The 19,814-nt window shown below is 41.3% G+C and overlaps 1 protein-coding gene across 1 annotated transcript; it reads left to right on the forward strand.

Annotated features, from left to right (window-relative positions):
• The first annotated feature begins 4,031 nt into the window (after positions 1–4,031).
• On the forward strand, positions 4,032–19,148 carry LOC116334891 (zinc finger protein 708-like). Its single transcript, XM_031758430.2, has 4 exons — positions 4,032–4,359; positions 6,634–6,770; positions 9,807–11,006; positions 15,754–19,148. The coding sequence occupies exons 1-4, from the start codon at positions 4,320–4,322 to the stop codon at positions 16,114–16,116; spliced, it is 1,740 nt and encodes a 579-aa protein (XP_031614290.1). The 5' UTR covers positions 4,032–4,319; the 3' UTR covers positions 16,117–19,148.
• The last annotated feature ends 666 nt before the right edge of the window (positions 19,149–19,814 follow it).

The following is a 19,814-nucleotide window of genomic DNA, read 5'->3' on the forward strand; positions in this document are numbered from 1 at the left end:
CACAGTGCGAAGCGTATCAGAGTCTCCCCCTGGTGTGTGTTATCACTTACTGTCATCACAGTAGTTATTAAGAGGTCCGTGCTCCTCACAGGCCAGTAATGCTGCACGCTTATTTTACATTTTATGATGTTTCGCTAGAGATGAAAGTGAACATGAAGTATTCTGCAGCTGTGATATAAATATAATATCTATAACACTGTGGTGAAGGGGGCAAGAAATGAATCCAGCACCCTTTCTATATTTACATCACAACTATAGAAGTCATCACTTTTGCATCTCTTCAGACAGGAGGAACATAAAAAATGAAAGATCATTTCTGCTTAACTCTCTGTAAAAGTCCCCCGAGCGTCACTTTATGTCACTTACTGTAGTGACATGAATACAGAAGAGGAGCTGAGTTTGGCTAAATATTAAACCACAGCGCCCTCTTTGGGTGAAAGGCTAGAGATGCATATTGACCAAGTATGTGTCAGCATGCAAGGAATATGGCTCCGGCTATTTCTTGGCCCTCAGTGTGCAAAACAGAAAAATACTGACAACAAGACATCAACATGTCACCGACAATAACAAGACATAGAGCGTGTTTATGGTGCAGAGTGCAAAGATGCGGAATTAAATAAAAGATGCACAACTAATTACTCTATATACATTATATCTCTCTCTCTCTCTCTCTCTCTCTCTCTCTATATATAGAGAGAGAGAGAGAGAGAGAGAGAGAGAGAGAGAGAGAGAGAGATATCTATATATATCTATCTATTGTTGGGAACGAAGTATTATTTTTTGTCATTTTTGTTATTTCCATTTATTATTTATTTTTGTTAATTCTATTTTTATTACTTTGTTATTTCTGTTATTACTGTCATTACTGTTGCATCATAATCATGTAGCAAACATATGTATACAAGAGGTATTGATATTGCATTCAAATGTTTAAATATATTGCCACCCAATTAAGTCTTTATTACAAGTCCAGTTATAACCACTTCAAACTGTTGAGGTGAATCTATAACCCGAAATGCTTTTGAATTTATAATCTTAAATGTTTGTATGCAGACTGCATGGTGAAAGAAAAGGCCCCACGTAGAGTAACTCCAAAATGAGACAGGAAGTTATAGGCTTTTGAAGTTGCAGGCTTTGCAAAAGTGAAACCAAAACCAGAGTCTGAGTTTGTATAATGAGTTTATACATTTTACATAGAAGTTAAGATTATCACAACACAGGATGGCCTCAGCCTGGTTGCCTAAGTTGGGGTCAACTAAGGTTCAGAGAGCAGATGCACACTCTGTGCACGCACAGACAGACATACACACACATACACACTGTTAGGGTGTAGGTGAGAGTTGACTGATGAAGCAGTAGATGCACGATGCGAGAGCTGAGCTGGCTTACGGGAAACCACCGGAAAGAAGATGGAAGCCAGTGTACTTTTAATTGTGCCTTAAGTTGTCGAATAGAACATTTGTGGTTTTGAAGCTGATGTATGTGATGACGCAATGAGGGGGCGTCACTAAATATACTCTGATGCATATAAAACTGTATGTTGATGTTAGGAGGATGAGATTGTGGGGCTGTCTGCTTACGGAGTCCGCTCATTCTCCCACGCGTGTCATTTCATTAAAATCATCGTCTTTACCCTTTGGACCAGTGTGGTTACTTGCATTCCTCCTGTGTTTCCTTCCCTATATTTTTGAACCTTAACACTATCTATCTATCTATACACATACATACATACATACATACATATATACACAGTAACTCAGTCCAGCAGTCAGCGCTGACCTTCAGCCTCTGCGTTCAGTTCTGAACTGAAGAAGCTTCTCGGGTGAGAGGTGAAATGTCTTCAAGCAACCTAAAGAAGTCCAGACGCTTTTCTTTCCAAGCTCCTTAGACCCATCAGTCAGACTGAAACAATCACGTCAAAGATCTGGAAAAAAAAAAGAGATAATACAAAACTATTCCCCTGTCGTATAAATGGCCACATTTCATGTCCATGTGAACCAAAAACTACATGAAACTTCATGATTTCTTCACGTTTAGCTGTGAGACTGGTCTGCGCTGTTCACCTGTACCTGTTGTTACGCCCCTGTCTAGTGGTACAGGAACGTAGCATAAGTTAAACAGAAAGTGACCCCGCCCTGGTCCCCAAAACCATACCACAGCCAATTTATATGTGAAAGTGGTTTATTGTGCCTAAACTGAATCGTGACTCCGGGGTGAACAAAGGGCAAAATAACAAACAAAACCAGCTTAATTAGTCAAGGGGGTGCTACCTAAACCTTACGTGATAAAAAGAACAAACAAAAGACAAATGCTACCCCTAACTTCCTAACTGAATAAACAGGAGAAAACAGGGTTTGGAGGCCAAGGATGGGTCTGCTGCTGCTGTCAGTTGCTGCCCAGGGACAACTGCTGGTGACAGATTTTCAAAGCAACCACATGATCAAGGGACCAATCAGCAGCCGCCAGCTTCTCCAATCAGGGACCTGTATTGACTCTTAAAGACACAGACAGGCAGAACAAAAAACAGCCACCAAGACGCATTATGGCCAGGGCCGTAACACTGTCTAGTGCAGTAAAAATTTTGTTTAATCTGTAAAAAAACTGAACTTGAAACCAGTTTTTCCAGATTATACTGACTCATCTGTTTACTTTATACATCATCATCATGTCTAAGTCCAAACTTTATCATCTGGTATGATTTTTCTTTATGTTAAAATATATCGCATATTTATTATTAAATTTAACCTAGACTCACTGAACCATTGTCCGCATTCATCTATGTGTATTTGTCTCCATCTAGTGGACGACTGGATTTATTATAAACAGTTCACCCCTTTACCTTCAAATACAGGCTAGTACACTGAGGTGAAATGAGAAGAAACAAACTTTCTATTAAAATATTCACAGAAGAAGGAAAAAACAACTCACAATTAACAACAAATAAATAAATCTTTATGTCCAGTCACTATTCTTTCAGTTTTCAGGGTTAAGGTGGGAAGAAATCCACACAGACTGAAGCCAATAAGAGATCAATACCTCAAATCATTCTGTTATCATCTTCAATGCCATGGAGGTCCCTGCGTGCTGGCGACACTGCATGAGAGCACAGTTATAACTGCATGTATGTTATTACATGTGTGGGATTAATTTCATTCAAACGTAACATAAAGTGAAGTACCGCTTGTTACGACCCAGCTCATAGCCGCAACATAAAAGAAGATGAATACCAGATTGTGGGATGAGAAGAGGCTTTATCTTAAAATGGACAACCAGGTTGGCTAAAAATGGCTGGTGCCACTAAGGCAAACACAACAAAAGAGATGGACAAAATGGTAAACGGAGAACTAAACTATACTGGGAAAACTAAACTACTGACCCTGAACAGAAACACAAACCTGAACACGAATAACAGCGAGCAGAAAACAGATGACGGTTGGCAGCAGGGAAACACACGGATAAGACATGGTGGATACACAGACGGACCAGCCAAAACACAAAGACAGAGGACGCGACTTAAATACACACAGAGAAACACAGGGAGATTACACACAGGTGGGGAACACAGCTGGGAATAATCAACAAGACGAGACAGAGGTAAAACTGAACACACTCACATGAGACGCAGACCTTCACAATAAAACAGGAAACGAGAACAAATCCTTAAACATAACATAAAACAAAACACTGACAACATTAAATCATAACACGCTACTTTTCACTTTCTGGAAAATTTTGGGGCTTTCTTCAGAATTTTACCTCCACCTCCTCCCCCAGTCCCTTATTTAGTTATTTATTTATTTATTTATTCATGTATTCAGTCAGTCAGTCATTCACTGGCCATAAACCCACTGTACAATTATGAAAAGGTAAGACGAGCCGAGTCTCTGCCTTTATCCTTCCAAATTTAATCTCGAAAACTTTGACAGTTTTTTTCTTGTTTTTAATTTTTTTTTTTTAACTTTCTGTAGTCATAACCCGCCATCATACTCCTGCGACAATAAATAAATAAAGTTATTATATTTTACCCCGTCAGCTCGTTTGACTTATGTATTGAACCTTCGGACATGAAGAGGCTGCCGTACTGACTGAATTTTTCGCAGTACTGGAATCAGCTGTAACCGGATGTGAGTGTCTGTGTGACTTCCTGTTAGGCTGAAGGATGCTGGAAAGTGTCCGAGTTTCCTGCAGCTGTGTGTCCGCCATAGACTGAAGGCCCGTCAGACACACACGCAGTCTGTCCGCTTGTCTCCGCCGCTTTGAGACGCACTTCATCCCGGAGGGTCTGATCTGAACACCGGGGAAAGTGCTGGAGCTTCATCATGGAGCTGGTCTCGGTTTATCGCCTGGGGTCTTCTAAAGGTAACCGAGCTAACGTTAGTCTGGGTCCGGTGTGGCTTCAGTTCGGCTCCTTATCTCCTTCGCGGTGCTGCTTTCCTCGGTGTCTCCTGACAGTTTGACCCGAGTAAGAGGAAATGAGCAGCCGAAGCATAGCAGCTGTTTTGTGGCTGGACTTAGCCTGTTAGCAGCGGCTGAAGGTCAGTGCTGACCGCTGGACTGAGTTACTGTGATAACCTGTTTCCGGCAGACGTGCAGCTCGCACACTGATCACCTCTGAGTGCTCACATCCCCACCACATCACTAACATCCCCAGCTCACTGCTGCAGGACAAAGTGTGTGTGTGTGTGTGTGTGTGTGTGTGTGTGTGTGTGTGTGTGTGTGTGTGTTACACTGTAATAAAGATTTAGTTTGTAATTGTGTAAGATGTATTGATCTGTTCAGTAATATATTCCACAGGAAATGATCATTTAGTCACAAACATATACAGCTCACACCTGGCAGTACGGTAAATTACACACAACTAACACCTTATAGCAACACATAAGACCACTTTGGACTCAAAAATAAACCTGGTATGTCTCCATAGCTTGTGAAATTCCTCCATAATCCCAATAAACAAGTTTTTCACTTAGGTGGTCATGATTGTGATATCCTGAGTGAATTTCAGCCGATGAAGAATACAGACATTAAATTCTGCTCCAGTGCTTTAAGCTTTGTTTTGTAAGTTTCAATGAAATGCAAACCGAGGCAAACTGGATTTAAGGCCAGTTACCCTGATCTTCATGGAGACTCAGGCCTCTCATAGTTTTTATAGTCGGGGTCACTGAGTGTCTCGAGTTCATCTAGAGTTGTTGTCTTTCATCAGTGACGGTGCTTTTTGAAAGTGCTGGGGCTTCAGTGTATGGGTTCTGTTTTAATGTCTGACTTCTTACAGATCTGCACTGTTATTGGTTAAAAAATGATTTATCAGCCTATTGGAGAGCTGTGTGTGTCTAGGGTCACGCCCTCACCATTTCCTGCATAGACTGATTCACACTGTCTTTGGGTAACATTTATGGATTGTTTGGGGATTTTTCATATTTCATCAGGAGACAGCTGGACTGGTCCCTGTAGACCTACCACGATCACTAATATGTATTTGTGTGTGTGTGTGTGTGTGTATTGTACAAACACATATATGTTTCATTTTATTTGATTATTGATATAGACTTATAGTATTAATCAGGTTAGTACACAGTTCATGGCTAATGCTCTTGTGACTGTGAGGGCTTTGTGTCAGTTGTTGTTGGTATTGCTGTTGACAGTGCAGCTGCAAACATGTCAGTTAATTTGATGCATTTACTTCTAGTTTCATTTCCTCTCTTAGCTTTTCAGCTCCATCTTTTTTTCTTTGTCCATCTGTATCAACCACTTCATCAACACTAGTCTCTGTTCTACAAGGTGCACCAGTCTACAGGGAAGGTAGGGTGACTGGTCATGTTCAGAAATTTGATCGGGCAATCCAGTGTCAGTAATCAAAAAGGAACCAATAGGCTACTGTCGGTGCTTGTAGGGCCGATGCGCAGCAGGATTTGTGAGTGTGTATGATTATGACAAAGATGTGCTACATTACCAGTCCAGCCCTGCTTCAGGATGTAAGGAAATGCATGTTGGATGCTAACTGGTGACTCAGGAGTCTCCCAGTGTGTCAGACCTAAATCAAGTAAAATTAAAAGCAGAATTTCTTTTTCATTCAGAAATAAAATGGACTTTTTCCTTGAGTTCATAAAGTTATTAGTTACTATAACTTAGGACTGGTTCTTAAATAGAGCAGAAATCTGTTATCTGAGTAATCAAAGCACTTTCAACAACATGTCTCACATGTTAATACAAACACTGGAAGCATCAGGAGCAACTTGAGATTCAGTATTTTGCCAAAGGATACTTCGAAAGAGCCAGGGATTGAAACCAACAACCTTCCAATTAGCAGATGAGCTGATCTACATCCTGCTAATAAAGTGTAATAACATTAATTGAGCTGATAGCACGTCCCTTCTAACTTCTACTCTACATTTAAACTATCTCATTCAGTGCCTGCCGTTAGTTCAGATTTTATTTTTTGATGTCAGCGGTCTGCACTCACTCTTTTCCTGACTTTTAACTTCATGATCAAACCTGTTTGGGTTCATTTGAATGAGTCGTAACTGAATTAAACTGAGTTCAAACTGATTGTTGGCTTCAAATCTGGTTTCAGTCTCTATTTTGGTTGGCCGGTGAAAATGGAGGGTAGCCTAATAAAGATCTGTTTGATCTCAGGAAAGGACGAGTCTGGCAGAGGAGGAGAAGAAGAAGAAGAAGAGGAGTCTGACAGAGGAGGAGTGGAGGAAGAGGAGGACTGTGACAGTGGAGGGGACGAGCACTGTGAGCCACTGTGTGTGGATCCATCAGAGCAGGTAAGAAAAGTTTCACAGTAACATTTTATCATTGTAACTGTCTGCTGCTGCTGCACTTTCAAACATATCCCCAAATCAAATTCAATAACGCAAAACAAATCTGAATAAATGGTATTAAATTAAAATACCTTTAATACCTGCAGTAAAAACAGCACAGCAAATGTATTAAAGGTCTCAGTGTAACTTTTGGTTTTTAGGACAAACGGTTCACCTTGGACAGGTCGCCAGTCTGTGGCAGGGTTTCTAATAATCTTATCCAATGCATTCATACAGAACACTGTGACCAGGATATGTCCCTCAACATTTTTCTGAATTGTGGAAGAAGAAGAAGATATTTAAAAAAAAATATAAAAAGAGGATCTAGTGAAACCAAATAAAAGGAAAAAAAAGACATTTTGTTATTTATTGGCCTGATAGTGTCTGGCCAATAAATAAAGTCAAAGTCCCATTAACCAGTACTTTGGCTTTAAGTAACAAAGATTCAGATTCAGAAGACTTTATTTATCCCCGAGGGGCAATTGAGAGACTGACCTTGCCAACTGTACATACAATACACAAACATCACATTGGGCAGACAGGTCAGGCTAGGTAGCTGGCCGGTCAGCCACACGAGCAGCAACCCGGAACCGAAAAAAATGGAAAATACAACATCAGGAAAGACGAGAAAAAATAACTCCCCCCAGACTGAGCTCCAACAGGGAGATCAGTTTGAGAACAGAAAAAAAAACACCTCTGCACATAGTTCAATTCAATTCAATTCAATTTTATTTATATAGCGCCAAATCACAACAAAAGTCGCCTCAAGGCGCTTTATATTGTACAGTAGATCGCACAATAATAAATACAGAGAAAAACCCAACAATCATATGACCCCCTATGAGCAAGCACTTTGGCGACAGTGGGAAGGAAAAACTCCCTTTTAACAGGAAGAAACCTCCGGCAGAACCAGGCTCAGGGAGGGGCGGGGCCATCTGCTGCGACCAGTTGGGGTGAAAATATAGCACATGAAAAACTCTTAATACACCATAGAAACACATGACAAGCAACAGGGGCGGGTAAAGGGTGAGAGACAGTCAGTGTAGACAGTACATCCGGGCCTGCAGCCTATGCGCTGGTCCCGTTTGATCCACCGTCTACATCGGGAGGGAATAAGCGTTTGGAAGGGGAGGGGGGATGAGTGTATGTCTGCATGTATATATATATGTGTGTGTGTATGTGTGTGTGTGTGTGTCCAGAGTTCAGCTGAGACAGCATCCTTTGCCCTGCCAGGCTAAGTAAACAGTCTTCCAGCCAGCCCAGGTGGCCTTGCGTAGGATAGGAAGAAACAGTCTAAGCACAGTCTGTTATCAGGGTGTTTTTGTTCAGCTCCAGCCTTGAGACCACAGCTGGCGCCGAAGTGGTATCCACATGAAGTGATGATGGTTTTTACTTTAGTGCGAACAACTCATATGAATTTGAGCTTCTCCATGATGTTATCAGTCTTGCGCTCAAAGAGCAGATTCTGAGAACTCACGACGACCGTGAGCTTCTCCAAGATGTAATCCAGTTTTCGCTCAGAGGTCTTATTCTGAGTGTTCACGGCAGCCTCAAGCTTCTCCAAAATCTTATCCGTGCTGCGTTCAATGAGGGGGGGATCAGTGTGTAGGGATGGTACCTTGCTCAGGGGTACCTCAGGGTAGCCGTTCAGTAGAGTCGAACCCACGACCTTCCAATCATGGGGCAGCTACGCTACCTATTGAGCTATCCCTGCCCCCGAAGGAGATTTTACGAGGGTGGCCTTGGGACCCGACATTCTCAAGTGGGCCCTGTGCTCACTGCCCAACACCGTGGAATTTCCGTAGAGTACCAGAATTGGCAGCTGGTGCCCTGTGCTTTTATAGATGAGAGCAGGTTCACCCTGAGCACATGTGACAGATGTGAAACAGTCTGAAGATGTTGAGCAGAACGATGTGTTGCCTGTAACATCGTTCAACATGAGTCTGGTGGTGTGTCAGTGATGTTCTGTGGAATCATATACATGGAGGGACACTCTACAGCAGCGGTCCCCAACCTTTTTTGCGCCACGGACCGGTTTATGCCCGACAATATTTTCACGGACCGGCAATGAGGTGTTGCAGATGAATACAACAAAATAAAACTAGTGCCGGTACCGAAAAAAAGAAGATTTATTCATAACACACGTGAAAAGACCCAGGAAAACCGAGTTAACGATAAAAACGATAACAAAATAACGTTGAAAACCGATAAAAACCCTGAAAACCATACATTTCACACCTGAGCCTCAACTCTCGCGGCCCGGTACCAAACGACTCACGGACCGGTACCGGTCCGAGGCCCAGGGGTTGGGGACCGCTGCTCTACAGAGTCGACACTGACACCCTGACAGCCATCAGGTTCTGGGGTGAAAACACACTGGGTCCTGGGTTCCTCCTGGTGAATGTCAGTGCCCGGCCCCATGTGTTGAGAGCATGCAGGCATTTCCTGCACGATGAAGGAATTGATACGACTGATTGGCCCCAACACTCACCTGACAGAATCCAACAGAACCCCTCTGGGACGTTATGTTTCGTTTATGTTCAGACTGTGTCTAGATCTAGTAGGTCCCCCAGAACACCGTCCATCATGTCATTGCGCCGCGACACTGTCAACCATACAAGCACGTGTGGGCCGTACCAACTGCTGAGTACCATTCTGCATTGTCAGCAAAATGGACCAGCCTTCCACATCATTGTTTCACTTTGATTTTCAGGGTAACTTTGAGTTTAGTCCTTTGTAGGTTGATCATTTTCATTTCTATCAAATGATGTGGCATCCTTTCATTCTTAACACATTACCCAGTCTCTGTCAGTGTAGATATCAGCAGGACTTTTTTCCCTTCGACATCTGATCTGTTTATTTATCTGAGAACTCCTAACACAACAGCAGATTCTTGAATTTATTTAAACCTCAGATTTAAAACTTAAAGACTTTGTAGTGTAAGTTTACTCCATCTCTGCATTTCACTGACTGCCTGCTTTTTGTTTTTGGTTACTGCAGGAGGAAAAAGACGAAGATGTATCAAAACCTGACTCCTGTCAGGAAGCTGACAAGTCTTTCGCAGCAACGGGAAGTGGAGATAAATCTCACAGATGTGATGTGTGTGGAAAGACTTTTGCTCGGATCGGGCATTTTAAAACACATCAGCTGATCCACACAGGAGTTAAGCAGTTCATATGTGAGCAGTGTGGAAAGTCTTTCACTCGGATGGGTCAGTTAAAAGCACATCAGGTGATCCACACGGGAATTAAACTGTTCAGCTGCGACCTGTGCGACAAGTCTTTTTATCGAATGGACAACTTAAAAGCTCATCAACTCCTCCACAGTGGGCTGAAACCATACAAGTGTGATGAGTGTGGGAAGAATTTTCCCACCACAAAACATCTCAGGACCCACAAATACATCCACACGGAAGTTAGGCCTTTCAGCTGTGATCAGTGTGGAAAGGCTTTTAAATTCATGGGGGAGCTAAAAAGACACAATCTCATCCACACGGGGGTTAAAGCATTCAGCTGTGATCAGTGTGGGAAGGCCTTTACCCGGATGGGCGAGTTAAAAGCTCATAAACTGATCCACACTGGAGTCAAACTCTTCAGATGTGACCTGTGTGGAAAGTCTTTTATCCGGCTGGATCACTTAAAAACTCATCAGCTGATCCACACTGGAGTTAAGCTGTTCAGCTGTGACTTGTGTGGGAAGTCTTTTACTCGAATGGACAACTTAAAGACACATCAGCTCACTCACAGCGGACTTAAACCCTACAGGTGTGATCAGTGTGGGAAAGATTTCACTTGTAAGGGGAACCTGGTTACCCATCAGCGCACCCACTCTGGCAGTAAACCATATAACTGTGACTTCTGTGGAAAAGCTTTCAGCCTGCAAAAGACTCTAAGAACACACCAACGCATGCACACCGGGGAGGACGTGTACTGCTGTGAGCAGTGTGGGAAACCCTTCGTGCAGTACTCCCACTTAAAAGCCCATGAAATTACCCATACTGGAGATAGACCACACCGCTGTGATGAGTGTGGGAAAGCCTACAGACGCATTAGCGATCTGAGAGTCCACCAGAGAAACCACACCGGGGAGAGACCATACAAGTGTGACCAGTGTGAAAAGACGTTTAAATCTTCGGATGTCCTGAAACGACACCAACAGATCCACACCAGGGAGAGGCCGTTCAAGTGCAGTCAGTGTGAGGTAAGTTTAGTTAGTGTAGTTTCAATTTGGGAATGTTCAAAACAAGAAAGTCATCATATCTGCTCTGTGAAGCTCGTCTTTTAGATTGAAACACTTGTGTCAGCTGAGAGGCAAACAGTCAGCCAGGGATATATCAGATTCTGTGCTGTCAAATTTCACCAGTCCAACTTTGTCCAGTTCTAATACAATACCAACTGATAGTTTGAGTGTTTGTACGAAGTAGTGTTCTAGTACCAGCTGTCTCTTCATTATGAAGAAGATGCTTGGATGTGTAAAACAAAATGAAAAATGTCTTAAACTTTGTAAAAGTTATCTGGAATTTAGTACTTAACTAATCAATGACATAAAGTCAATGACACTGTACAGTATCTCACAAAAGTGAGTACACCCCTCACATTTGTGTAAATATTTTATTATATCTTTTCATATGACACTTTGATACAACATAAAGTAGTCAGTGTGCAGCTTGTATAACAGTGTAAATTTGCTAAATAACACAGCCATTATTGCCTAAATAATGTGAGTACACCCCTAAGCGAAAATGTCCAAATTGTGCCCAATTAGCCATTTCCCTCCCTGGTGTCATGTGACACGTTAGTTTTACAAGGTGTCAGGTGCAAATGAAAACAGGTGTGTTGAATTTTATATTATTGCTCTCATACTTTCTCATACTGGTCACTGGAAGTTTAACACGCCATATCACAGGAAAGTATTCTCTGAGGATATAAAAAAATAATTATTACTCTACATAAAGATGGCCTGGGCCAGTGGTTCGCAAACTTTTCACAATGAGTACCACCTCATGAAATATATGGCTCCTAAAGTACCACCCTCATGACCGACATTAAGGCAGTGTGGGAAAATAATGGTGGTCACACAAAATATTGACATTTAGGGGACAGTTTGGACCTTTTCACCTAGGGGTGTACTCACTTTTGTTGCCAGCAGTTTAGACATTAACGGCTGTGTGTTGAGTTATTTTGACATGACAGCAAATTTACACTGTTATACAACCTGTACACTGACTACTTTACATTGTATCAAAGTGTCATATCTTCAATGTTGTCCCATGAAAAGATAGCATAAAATGCTTATTTTCCCAAAATGTATTTTTTAGTTACTCACACTGGAACCCATTCACCTGATTTGGACTGTTTTTAATTAGATTTTGTCCCTCTAGATCTAATAAACCAAAGTTAAAAAGTCAGTCCCCAGTCTGCAAAGCTTTATTTTCTGTGGGTCGCCAAATCTGCTGTAAGACATGAAACAACTGAATAGTTGAAGGAGTTCAAGCATCTGCCATTGTTTTGAAATCTAAACGCCTTTATTAAAGTATAATTTTAAAACTCTGACATGCTGGCAGATGATTTATTTTAAATTGTTTAATGTTATATTTTATTGATAAGACAGAGACTGAAATGTTGGGATGGTTGCTGAGCAACCTACTAATGTCAAAGTTACATTACATTAGTATAAGCATTTACTGTGAGCGCACGTGTTTTAGACTTTGGGACAAAGTTGATGTCAACAGTAGTACCAGCTGCCTCAAACACAGTGGTGGTGTGCACTAGAGCAGGGCGATATGGCCAAAAATATTTATCACGATATATATTTGAAAATTTGCGATAAATAAATACGTATTTTTCTGACCATAAGGTGCACGGGATTATAAGGCACATTAAGCGAAACAAAACAAAATCAGATAATTCAAACTTTACTCAACTCATTCTTCTTGCTTCCTCGACTTCTGTAACATTGATTCATTAATGCTGTATTCTATCACAGCTGCTCTATTCCCATGTTGTTGCAGTATATTATTGACTAACCTCGTATTGTGGATGGATTATCTCAGTTGTTCTCCTGACTGAAGTTTGGTCCGTTTACAGCAGGGGTCTGCAACCTTTAACACCCAAAGAGCCATTTGGACCCGGTTTCCACGCAAAAGAAAACACTGGGAGCCGCAAATACTTTTTGAAATCTAAAATGAAGATAACACTGTATATATTGTTTTTTACCTTTGTGCTTTGTGCGAACATCTAAAGTAAGTAAGTAAAGTTTATTTATTAAGCGCTTTTCACAGACAGGCAGTCACAAAGCGCTGTACACAAATATTAAAATAAACAATACAATCAATAGACATTATACACCATGTAAAAGATCAAATGTAAATAATGTAAATAATATAAAATGCGTAGATCAACAAAAGGCTTGTTTGAACAGAAAGGTTTTTAACTGCTTTTTAAAAGAATCCACAGAGCAACTAAGGTGTGTTGCTTATGTAATCCATGAAGTGCTACAGAGAAAATTACATTTTATTTATGTAATTAACACATTTTGAACTCTTAAAGAAATATAACAAAAGGAAAGACACCCAACTGAACTAAAATGATCCATGTAGCAAACAAAAACTGTTGTGAGCCGCCACCCTTTTCAGGTCAAGGCTTTTGGAGCCTTGACCTGACTTTTAAAAAGTAATTGGAAAAAAAGCACTATGCTGCTGAAAAAAAAAAAAAAAAAAAAAAAAAAAAATATATATATAGATATTTGCAAAATTCTGCCTAAATATCTATTTTACCTTGTTAATGTGTGTGGCGGGGCGTGGTCTGCAGTGCCGCTGCATGGGAGTCCGACACACCTGAGCGGCACCCGCAATCGCGCCTCGCCGCCTTAAAGTCTGTTCTGTCTCTGCTGTTGTGTTGTCGGGCTGTGAGCTGAAAAGCTACAGCCGGCTGTATGCGTACAGCAACCGTGTGTGAAAAGTGGTCAATAAAGAGATGCTGAAAAGCGCGTTCATGCAAACATCGTCGGGTCTGCCGTGATATGTTTACAATGAGACTTCTGGTCCTGAACCTCGGCGCACAGCGTCTGCAAATCGGGGCTTTCATCTTTACGCAGGACTGTAAACTGTCATCTGTGAGGCGGGAGCGTGTTTGTTTTTAACATAGTTCACGGTGGAGAACAGCTGCCGACATAATGTGGATCCGAAGATCCATAATTGGCCTGTCTGGGGTTGAAAGTCTCGATAAATGCACGGTGTTTCGGCGGGTACACCGGCTTCCGCGAGTGTGACGCTTATTTTGAGCGATGAAAAAAATAATAAAATATAATTTTATTTTTGTATTTCAAAATCACAATAATCTTCCAATTTAGAACTACAAGTTAAAAAAAAAAAAAAAAAAAAAAAAAAAAAAAAAGAACTAAACACAAATAAAATGCATTCCAGCGAAATACTTCTTCTATTTTCCCAAACCACCCGGAGCTGCAAAATAAGGACTAAAGAGCCGCATGCGGCTCCGGAGCCGCGGGTTGCCGACCCCTGGTTTACAGCATCCTGCCACGCGATTGCATTTGTCTCTAACCATCAGGAACCCTCACGTTAACTTTTATCGAGTGGAAAAGTGTTAGCGTTCATCCTCCAGCTTCACTGTTTATGTTATGCTAACATAGCTGTGTCGCTAGCGATCACGTAGCACATCATTATATACCAGCTAGCCCAACTTCAGTAACCCTACAAACGTCACTGCTGTTTAGTTTCCTGTCTTCATTTATGTTGGAAGTGATAGCAGAGCTGTACGTTTGAATTTTTTTCAGAAATCTCTCAGTCAGAACATGCTATATCATGTTTAGGTAACTAGTGAGCTAACTTCCGCTAACTTCCTGCTAGCTTCTAACTCCGTTGAATGTAATAAATTCTGTTTTCATGGATGTCATAGTTACACCTGGTAAAGCAGCAACGCTGATCGTTTTATTAAAGATGAAAGGATTTAGACAGTTTTTAACTCTCAGTGATGCTGCAGAGTTCGTTTGACTTTGGGACCTGAAGCAGACGGAGTTTAGGACCCAGATTTACGAGCGCCTTAGTCCAACAAATACGGCAATAACGACAGCCGCTTGCATGTTCTACAAAAAAAATGTGCTTTGTTGTGTATCTGACGGACAAACACCAAACCAGTTCCACATCACTGAAGTGGAACCATTTTTACAAACCAATTCTGGTTCATCCGTTTCACTCAACGATCCGCTTTCTCCCTTCTCATTCTCCTTTGCCACAATGCTTTTTCGGCCATGTGCATATGAAAACAAAGGCACTGCGCATGTACCGGTATTACCGTGAACGGTATAATATGACCCAGCCCTAGTGTGCACTTCAGCATCATTATTACTGTGAACTGAAACTTACTCAGCTTTAATCTTTGAACAGATCTGGATGCTGGAGTTTTAGGTTTTTTTGCTGAAATTGAAAGTTTCCTCCCTTGGCCAAAAAACACAGTAGCATAGTTTGTATATTATCTTTTCTGAATCGATTATCATCCCCTCGTCACCCTTGGATACAAACTTTCACAGTTGACTCTGACTTGAAGGAGAGTTTAAGGCAGCAGCACTAGTCACCATTTTCCACATGTAGTTTCTTTGTGCTATTTGTAGTTTTTCCTGTGGTTGTGGACTTCCTTCTTCCTTTTTTTCTTCAGCACGTAGGACAGAAGAACACTTGTAGCTCTATGCTGCCCCCTTCAGTTCTGAAAGCATTCGCCCCGCAGCATACGGTGCATCCAGAAACAATACCATCACATTTTCGGCATTTTGGTATCCAATGGCATCATAAGTATTGGTTCTGGTCACATGTCCAAGTACATCTATCCGTCACATAAAAAAACACTCAACAAATATCAGTGGGGGTCTTTTGGCAGAAGTGATCTTTATTAATTCCCAGATTTACGCAGTCTTTGTGTCTTTGTCTCACACACAGAACGGTGAAGGTGGACCCAGCGCTGAGCCCTGTCAGCACTACACCATCGTTAAGCCGTACCAGTGTGACCAGTGTGGAAAATCCTTCAGCAGTCAAAGAACCCTACAAAGACACCAGCGTATGCACACTGGACACAAACTGAACTACTGCAAAGAATGTGGCAGAGGCTTTCCCACACCGAGTGCATTAAAACGCCACGAAGTCCTCCACAGGACTAAAAAGCACGTCTGTGACCAGTGTGGGATGTCATTCACATCTGCCAAAGGCCTGCGACAACATAAACTAGCCCACGTTGAGGAAAGCATTCATATCCAGACGCTGGGAGATAAGCTTCTCGTGTTCACGTCATCGTACACATCGTGAACGCAGCTGCGCTGAAGACACCCGTGATCACAGCGTGGGAAGAGTTTCATAATCACTAATGCACTGTGTCACCGCGTGCAGCAATATTCACTTCATTATCTTCTCTATGCAAACATCAGCGTGATCATGCAGAGCAGAAGATCATTTCCAATTATCTGTGATAACACAGGACGACACACAGTGCAGCTGAAACAACAGGAAGACCCTACAGATACATACATATATTCTCCCTGATATTTTGTAGCCTGTGTACGATATTTGATATTTAATCAGCTTTGATATAAAAGTGGAATTATTATAATTTTTATTTTCTGTCTTATGTATATTCCAGTGGCAGATACTACATGTACACATACTCCCTGTGACTCAGACTTTAAACACTTTAAACACACACAAAAGTTGAGTCTGTTCATCTGGATGTGGTGTTTTCACTGGGAGAAAGTTTTCGTCACTCATCCAAGTGACTTTTTCAGTATGAAAACACTACGTCCAGATCAACAGAATCAACTTCATGGGATTTTCTTACCTGGATGATTGAGCATGCCTCAGGACACATCTCAAACAGCCAATCATAAGAAAGCTGACTGAAAGGGGGAGGCGTTAAAACAGAGCAGACTCTACAGAACACTACAGAAGTAATATGTGTGAATATAAATCTATAATAGATCATTATGATGCCAAAGAGGCCCAAACAGCCAGACCAGGAAACAATCATGACGTCATGCTGACACGTTTTTAAAATCAGAAAGCAGCAATAATGATAATAATAAACAGCAATAATAAAGCTGGTGACTCGTCACTTTTGTCAGTTCAGATCAAAAATAAATTCTGCAAATGATGGCTGGAGTGTTTCTCCGGGTGAAGCTGAAAGTCCTGATCCAGCAGCTTCAGGGCTGATGATGGTTTATGATGAGTTTTCTGTGAGGAAGATTATTGAACTTACTTTCAAGTTTCACTGCAAGGAAACTTTAGAAATCCTACAGATTATGTGCATTTTATTGGTTTTGCTGCACATCTTTGAACCAATAAGCTTGTTTTTTTACTACAGACGTGTCTGTTGGGTGTGTACATTTTATGTCACCGTCACTTGTGATTGCTGCTAAATGTTTCTGTCGTATTCGAGTGTTGGTTGAGTCGATGCGATGCGCTTCACTTTGAACGTTGGTTTCTCATGTTTTTGTAAGTTTAGATGATGTAGCAGGACGGCGGAAGGTGTAAAAGCGTTGTTGCACTGTTATAAATTAATATAATAAGCTCCCATTTGTGGTGTTTAAATCCTGATGATAAACTTTTTGGCTTTTGAGCTGGAGACTTGGAGGGCTGAGGGTTCTTTTAAATATGAAGGAAGTATACAAATAAATGTCATTTCATTACATAAGGCAGTAACCTTTCCCAGCCTCCATCTAAAACGAGGAACGCTTGGTTCAGACGACATCATTATAACCGATGAGGACGACTCACACGCGAGTTTCACAAAGAATAAAAATTTGTGCTGCACCTGAGAGGCTTCACAGCTTTCCAGCAGATGGACTAGTTTGTTGGAGTTTATTTTTGCACAGGGATTTCACTTCAGTGAGGCCTACCTGTGCAACATCCACCTGCTCTGCTGTGCACAGCCGGAAACACTGTGAAAGTCGACCTTGAAACGGAGCAGGCGGGAAGCGTCCTTCAGACACTTCAATGAAGCTTCACTCCTCATCTTAATTATGAAGACACAGCTTCAGCATCTTTAGTTTAAAAAAGTCACTTTAAAGAAAAAATATAATTGATGTTGGAGTGTGTTTAAAATATTTACTTCCCTCTACATTTCTGAAACACGCCTACTTTGCCTTGTTCTGTAACTTTGATGGGAAAGGTGCAACCTAAAGTTATTATGTTAGGGTCCATCTTGGACTCTTGAGGGTTCACGCGTTGACGCCGTGCAGCCCCATGCACGGGGCGATCCGCGGTATCTTGTTAACGGCGATTTGCCGCGTTACTGCAGTTATGGCGTTAACGTCATTTTAACGAGATTAATGCTGACAGCACTACTCCACATACAAATTCTCTCCACAATCAGTGGACAAAGGGCTGAGCAAGCACCGACTGAAAGTGAGTGTGATTATTTGTAACTGAAGGTTGTTAGTCACTGCTATCATTTTCATTTATTGGCCCATCACCAGTTGAAGTCACTCAGTGTCACAGCTTTGCTGCAGCTGCTCTCTGTGTTGATGCCCATTAAGCCTCTAAAACTCTTTAAACCGGTGACACAGCTGCCATCGTCTGAGTCCGGCATAAATCAGTGGAAACACCTTCTAAACCACTAAAGCTGCTGAGGGGTTCATGCATGATTAAGAAGCAGATCCAGACCTCGCACTTAGAAGTATTTACTATATGTTATAGCAGTATTTATCAGAGGGTCTTTTATTTCTGCAGCTGCTTTCTGATCAAATCCAGCCACAGTATCTCTGTAGAACATCTGTAAGAGCCACATTGGGCATTACAGCACCGACTAAGACCAAAGGGAGGGTTCGGCTGTAATGGTGTAGCTATCATAAGAAGTGTGAATATTAGAGTCTTTCCGGACTTTTGACCAAGAGACCACTTCATATATCTGAAGTGATTTTAAGGGTTTTTTCTAGACTCAAACGCGTCCGGGTTTGTCATGTACCGCTGATATTCCAAGGTCGGGCTCAGCCCTGCGTCGTCTTCTTGTGTTGGTTGGTGTTCTCGTCTGCTGGACAATCTGCAATGCTGACAAAGGAGCACAAACCTGAAGGAAACTCTCAGTGAGGCTGAGATCAGCTTTCAACTGATTTCTGTTGAAAGCTGATGTTGGACAGACTGATTTAGACTGAAGTACTTTCATCATTCTTGTCCAACTGAAGAAAAATATATAATAACAATGTGTGATTATTTAGCGTTTAAAGTATTTTCTCTGTCAAAGGATGTAAATCCTGCTTGAATTTTGGAGTGATGCCTTTTTTTTCTGTTAGACACAAAAAGTGTTTTTTTCTGCACTCAAGTAAATGCATATCAATAAAAGACAGAACCACCAGAATAAAAAAGGAGTTGGGTTTTTTTTCCGAATTCTTTCCACATGAGTCTGCGTTCTCAGTTCAGTTATTAAAAGCAAAACAGCTGTAACACGGATAGAGGTCTAAGTAAAAATACCAAGCTTTTCAGGCCACATGTTGTAGATGCAAGGTTTTTATGTTTATTGTGCAGGTTTGTGCAACACGTTCCAAAATGTATAATGTCAATCTCCTAAACACACCATCTGTAAATGTAATACCTACAGCAAATTTGGAGGGAAAATAAGAAATTCTAAGACTTTTGACTTTAAATTCAGATTATTGCCAGATAAACCTCCATCTGTGCCACTGAAAACAATTCATCTGACTTTGACTTTGAAAATGATTCATCTGACTTTGATTGCAAACATGTTTCCATTTGTCGCTTTACTTTAACATACAGGAAGATAGAGAAAGAACTGGAAAATTAATAAACTGAAAGGAAATGTGTTTGTGTGTTCACATTCATCAGCAGATGGTTCGGTTTTATTTGTATTTGTAGCTACATTTGGTTTGCATTTAGCAGCTCATCCGTCTTAAAAAGAAAAACTTTCCATGACAGACAACAGAAACATTCCAAACAGTGGAAAGTTTGGAATGTTGATGTGCATCATCAAGAGACACAACACTACACTTACTTAATAA

The sequence above is a fragment of the Oreochromis aureus genome, linkage group 9 (genome assembly GCF_013358895.1).
Source record: "Oreochromis aureus strain Israel breed Guangdong linkage group 9, ZZ_aureus, whole genome shotgun sequence".
Lineage (NCBI taxonomy): Eukaryota > Metazoa > Chordata > Actinopteri > Cichliformes > Cichlidae > Oreochromis > Oreochromis aureus.

Excerpts from the sequence above, each read along its gene's own strand:
- LOC116334891 (XM_031758430.2), top strand. The coding sequence starts at position 4,320 with ATGGAGCTGGTCTCGGTTTATCGCCTGGGGTCTTCTAAAG. Across the intron at positions 6,771-9,806 it reads GTGTGGATCCATCAGAGCAG|GAGGAAAAAGACGAAGATGT; the intron begins GTAAGAAAAGTT and ends TGGTTACTGCAG. Across the intron at positions 11,007-15,753 it reads TCAAGTGCAGTCAGTGTGAG|AACGGTGAAGGTGGACCCAG; the intron begins GTAAGTTTAGTT and ends TCTCACACACAG.